The sequence below is a fragment of the Podarcis pityusensis genome, assembly GCF_964106645.2.
Source record: "Podarcis pityusensis genome assembly, chromosome: 7".
Classification (NCBI taxonomy): domain Eukaryota; kingdom Metazoa; phylum Chordata; class Lepidosauria; order Squamata; family Lacertidae; genus Podarcis; species Podarcis pityusensis.
In genome coordinates this window covers 39,611,366-39,616,769 of record NC_138031.1, presented here as the reverse complement: position 1 = coordinate 39,616,769, position 5,404 = coordinate 39,611,366, and the positions used below count along the sequence as shown (strand labels likewise).

The 5,404-nt window shown below is 40.1% G+C and overlaps 1 protein-coding gene across 1 annotated transcript; it reads left to right on the top strand.

Annotated features, from left to right (window-relative positions):
• The first annotated feature begins 1,648 nt into the window (after positions 1–1,648).
• NPBWR1 (neuropeptides B and W receptor 1) lies at positions 1,649–4,676 on the top strand. The gene is made up of 2 exons (XM_081013582.1): positions 1,649–1,983; positions 2,381–4,676. The coding sequence occupies exon 2, from the start codon at positions 2,692–2,694 to the stop codon at positions 3,688–3,690; it is 999 nt and encodes a 332-aa protein (XP_080869708.1). The 5' UTR covers positions 1,649–1,983; positions 2,381–2,691; the 3' UTR covers positions 3,691–4,676.
• Positions 4,677–5,404: the final 728 nt, after the last annotated feature.

The window sequence follows — 5,404 nt, the reverse complement described above, 5'->3', positions numbered from 1 at the left end:
GGAACACAAGTAGGAGAGTGCTGTTGTGCTCATGTTCTGAATGTGGGCTTCCCATGAGCCTGTGGTTGGCCACTGTAAGAAGAGGATGCTAGACTTAGTTTCTCTGAGTGAGCAGGACCTTCATGTCTTTCTGAATATCCACTCCTATTTCATTGTTAGCCGCTCAGTAAGGGACTGCTGAGAGTCAGATAAGCTACTCTGAATTTCCCAAAGGAAAAATAGGAGATAAGTATAACGGCAACGCACATCGGTAATTTGTTGTTTAATGGGTTTCTTCATGTAGGCAGTTGAAGGCTCCTTCATCAGTATTCTTGACTATGCTGAAGTATGTGGTGAAATTCTGAATGATTTCAGCTGACATGAATGGCAGTACTTAAATCACTTCTTGTACTAGCTCAGAGGTTTATGGTTGCACAATGAAGCTTTCTCCCCTCTCCTCTCCCAGCCCTCCCCAAATCATAATCCATTAAATAATGTACAGTTTGGTGCCTTTCATGACACCCAAGATTAGCTGCCTAAGGCAAATGTCTCACTCTGCCTATTGGGAGGGCAAGGAGGGTTGGCCATGGAAAAATATTGGTCCCTGGGGTACTCTTATAATCACCCACATATAATTTGGTACATGGTTTTAAATAGTATGGCTCCAACAGGGGAACCCACAAACCACCATCTAGCTCAGCATATTTTATTTTAAATGTTGTAAATTGCATTGTTAGGTTAGGAATCTACTTTATACTGAATCAAATCAGCATCCATCTCAGTCCTGTCCATGCTGACTGACTGGCAGGAGCTCTCCAGGATTTCAGACGGGTAACATTCCCACCTCTGGAGATACTGGGGATTGAACCTGGAACCATCTCTGAAGACAAAGTGGATGAACTACCACTGAGCTTCAGCCCTCCTTCCAACAATATCAAGTTGCTTTAGTATTGTTGATGCAGCAGCTAACAGAACTGACTATCCCCCTTGTGTTTCTTCCCTTATATAGGAAAACTGGGATGCAGAAAGTCCTTTTAGATGAGGATGAAGCCTGGGCTGGGATGCCAACAGATCTCAAGCAGCATCCCACCACCTCTTCATCACCTGTAGAGACTGAAGAGGTACAGTGTCCTTGGTGTTGATGTGATTTTCAGTTAAGTAGGGCAGAATTGGCTTATCTGCCCTTCTTGCACAGTAATGGCACTCCGGCAGCTGGCAAAAAGTGCTTTAGGACAAGTAACACATAACTGAACTCTATCATAACACAATAGAGTTTCAAATGAAGTTTTTGCCATGGTACAGGCTAGAGAGGTATAGGAAATGCCAAAGCAAATTGCTGCTGGATTAAAACATCTTCCCTATAAGGAGTGGTCAAATAAGTTGGTGTTTTTAAATTTCAAAATACAGATAATTGAGAGGAGGGGGCATGACAGAGATTTATAAAATTTATGAATGATATGTAGAAACTAGGTACAAATTATCCTCTCTCAAACAAAATAAACTCTAAGTAATCTAATGAAACTGATTGATAGTAAGTTAATAACAAGAGGAAGTTTTATATAACTGTATATCTAAAGATGAACAATTGCATTAGTAAAGCAAACTGATCTCACTTTGCAATTAGATATAGAATGAACAAACAGGAGAAGAGATGGAACCTCTGCAAGCTATTGTCACGTGAAGGGGTCTGTAACTTCAGAGGAAGCAGATCTCTCATAAGGAGGAGAATATAAATTTGTGGCTGTGTTGATTGACCTGTGAGCTGAAACGGTAGGGCTTCCGTGCTGAGGTAGTACCTGCCCTCCATTTCCTAGCCAAGGGAGTGGGGTTCAGAAGGAGCTATCCAGACCTGCAGGGACTGCTCAGAGATGCAGCTGCTGAGGAGCTGTCCAGCATTTCAGCATCACAGCACTTCACTCCTGTTTCTCAGCTTGCTGTTGAGCCTCCAGAGCACAGTGACTGCAAAAGGATGCGCAAAAGCAGGACACAGTCTTGGTTAGAAAGGTAAGGGGAAACAGAACATCCTAAGCATTAACTAATAATTCAGGCTATAATGAGTGTAATAAAATAGTGTGTGAAGAATGTCTGTGGGTGAAAAAGGAAGACGGAGAGATAATCTGTTAGTGTAGATGGGGAAGAGTCTCATTTAGGATTCTTCAGTCACAGAGGCATGGTTTTTATATGTGTTTATTATTTCCCATGAACAAGAAATTTCGTAGCATATTCCTCCTAGGCAATGCACGGAAAGAGAATTAATGAAAACTATAACAAGAGAGGTAATTTTGTGCTTAATTATATAGAGACATTAAATGTCATTTCCATACAATGTTGAGCTGCATGTAAAATAGCCAGGGGCATGTTGAAACTTAATTTATTTGTTTTAAAATTTTATTTTCCTTAGGAGATCTGTACAGTCAGAGTGCTCCAAAGTGGAAAGATAAAAAGGAAGCAGGATGCAAAAACTATTTAACTGAAAGACTGCTTTACTGGTTTCAGTAAATAGAAAAGAAAGTGCTAGGAGAGGCAATTTACCTGAAAATTATCTTGAATCAAGCAGCTTCAAGAAATAAGAACCTGAAGGAAATCTCTGATGCAATGTATTTCAAATAGACTGATCTCACTCATAAGGTTTTGTAAAAGGACCGCATCTAGTAATCTCATCTAAACTAAACAATACTTAACAGAGGAGACTGATATTTGTCACTGCAGTCAATGGATAATTTTTCCTCCCAGCCCAACTTCAATGCTTCCTGTACTGATGTGGATTTTGGTTGCTATGGGTCAGGACAACATGGGCACAACATGACAGCTCCACAGCTGATTCCTAAGTTCTACATTGCCGTACCCATCATCTACTCTGTGATCTGTGCTGTTGGGCTTACTGGAAACTCTGCAGTCATTTATGTCATCCTAAAAGCTCCCAAAATGAAGACCGTCACCAACATTTTCATTCTGAACCTGGCCATTGCTGATGAGCTCTTCACTTTGGTACTTCCTATCAACATAGCAGACTACCTGCTGCTTCAGTGGCCCTTTGGCGAATTCATGTGCAAGCTGATCATCTCCATCGACCAGTACAACACTTTCTCAAGCATTTATTTTCTAACCGTCATGAGCATCGACCGATACCTGGTGGTGGTTGCCACCATCAAATCCAAGAAAATGTGCTATCGCACCTACAGGGCTGCCAAGACAGTGAGTCTCTGTGTCTGGGTTTTTGTCACCATCATCATATTGCCGTTCAGTATCTTTGCCAAGATACACACTGAAGAGGGACGATCCCAGTGTGTCTTTGTCTTTCCCAGCCCAGAGGGCTTCTGGTGGAAAGTGAGCCGCCTCTACACCCTTATCTTGGGTTTTGCCATCCCGGTGTCCACCATCTGCATCCTGTACAGCACCATGCTCTTCAAGCTGAGGCGTATGCGGCTCCACAGCAATGCTAAAGCTTTGGACAAAGCAAAAAAGAAAGTGACAATCATGGTGCTGATCATACTGGGCGTTTGCCTGTTCTGTTGGACCCCTTATCACCTGAGCACTGTGGTCGCCCTCACCACAGACATCCCACAAACCCCTCTGATAATTGGAATCTCCTATTTCATCACCACCCTGAGCTATGCTAACAGTTGCCTCAACCCGTTCCTTTACGCCTTTTTAGATGATACTTTCCGGAAGAGTTTCCGAAAGTTGGTTGAATGTGGAACTCCCTCATAAGATTCCAGATCTTTTTCTAGCCCCTTTTAAAATAAGCTTAATGCATTTTGAAGAACCTTCACAAAGCATGATTGGAAGGGACTAGTTCTGGCCATAGAACCATATCCAAAATGTTGTAAAACTGAAAATTCAGGAATTGGCTCGTCCGCTTCTTCAAGCAGTGTCCCCATATCCCTGCCAGGATGAAGAAGCTTGCTGCATCACCACATTACATCCTCCGGGGCATTTTTTTTCTTGTTCTTTCTTTTTTTGGCACTACATCTATTCATTGTGGATTCTCCTCCTATTGGTATGGAATGCAACATAATTCCTTGGAATGTAAAAAAAAGAAAGAAGAAGATTTAATATTCAGCAGACCCAATATACAGAACAGTACTAATTGAAACATGGAGTTTTTTCATGCCAAATAAAGGTGTGCAGAGTGCCTTTGCTTAATGAATCTGAATCCTACTAGTTTGATACCTGTATTATATTTATCTTGCTGTATTACCTTCCTCCATCATATTTTATTACATATTAATTCTGCATTTGACAAGGTAAGCTTTTATGACAAGGTAATGTGTTCTTCTACAGCTCCCACACATTTAATTGGGGGGATGTGGGCCTAGTTGATTCATTCTTCCTTTCCTCCATATTCAATCACATTGTGTATTTTAAGTTCTGACACATCTTGTAGTTGTGATTATTATTATTCTGTAAAAATACTGTAATTAAGGCTTAAACTGCTGCACAAATCTTCTGTGTACAGACTTTCTTAGATATAAGTATTTTGCAAAGGAAAGTGCCCTCTAGCATAAAATGTCATAGCTTGATCTTTGTCACATTTTTTTAAAAAAACATCCCAATCTTTTCTTCTTCTTCTTTTTTAAATACTGGAGATAAGAACATAGAAAGCCCCCCAAAGTCCCAACAAATATAAGGAAATAACAGCAATTTTACAAATGGTATATATATCCTAATAAGATTTAAATATTCACAGCCTGTTGCTTTGTAAGTGCCAAGTGGAGATGGGGAAATAAATTGCTTTTTTGTAGCAACGTGTGTCGAGAGCCACCTTCAGTAAGAAGCAGAAATTTCAGTCCAAGTACACTTCTCTAAACACCAGGAAAAGTTCTCATTGGAAGAAAGCAGCTCCCTGCTTATAATAAGACTTCTAAACCTGGAGTATTCCCGAGATTCTCAAATCTTTTCTTGAATAGTAGAAGTTCTTATCTGGCAAGCCTACATCAACTTTGGAAGGCATCTTGTGAAAAATTCAATCTGAAGCTTCTCAAAATGAGTGCTTTCCCCAAAGATGATGGAGAGGCTTGCCTGATACAAACTACTATTCAAGAAACAATTTGAATTCTTGGGGAATTCAATTCTTGGGGAATACTCCAGGTTTAGATGTCTTGTTTTCCCAGGGTTTGGCCACTGTCACATGCTGAGACAGATGGATGTCAACAACAACAACAACAACAACAACAACAACAACAACAACAACAGGCATCTTGTTTTAGGCACGGGCCTGCTTCCTTCCAATGACCATGTCACAATGCTAGGATTACCTGAATCAATCCATTTGGGTGATATATATTTATTTATTTAATTTTTTATTTCAAACATACAAATAAATACATAGATAACAAATACATACTTTGGTACCTTCTATATAAATCAAATAATGTCAGTCTTAAAAACCTTACTTCTCAACATATATAAAAAGAAAAGGGAA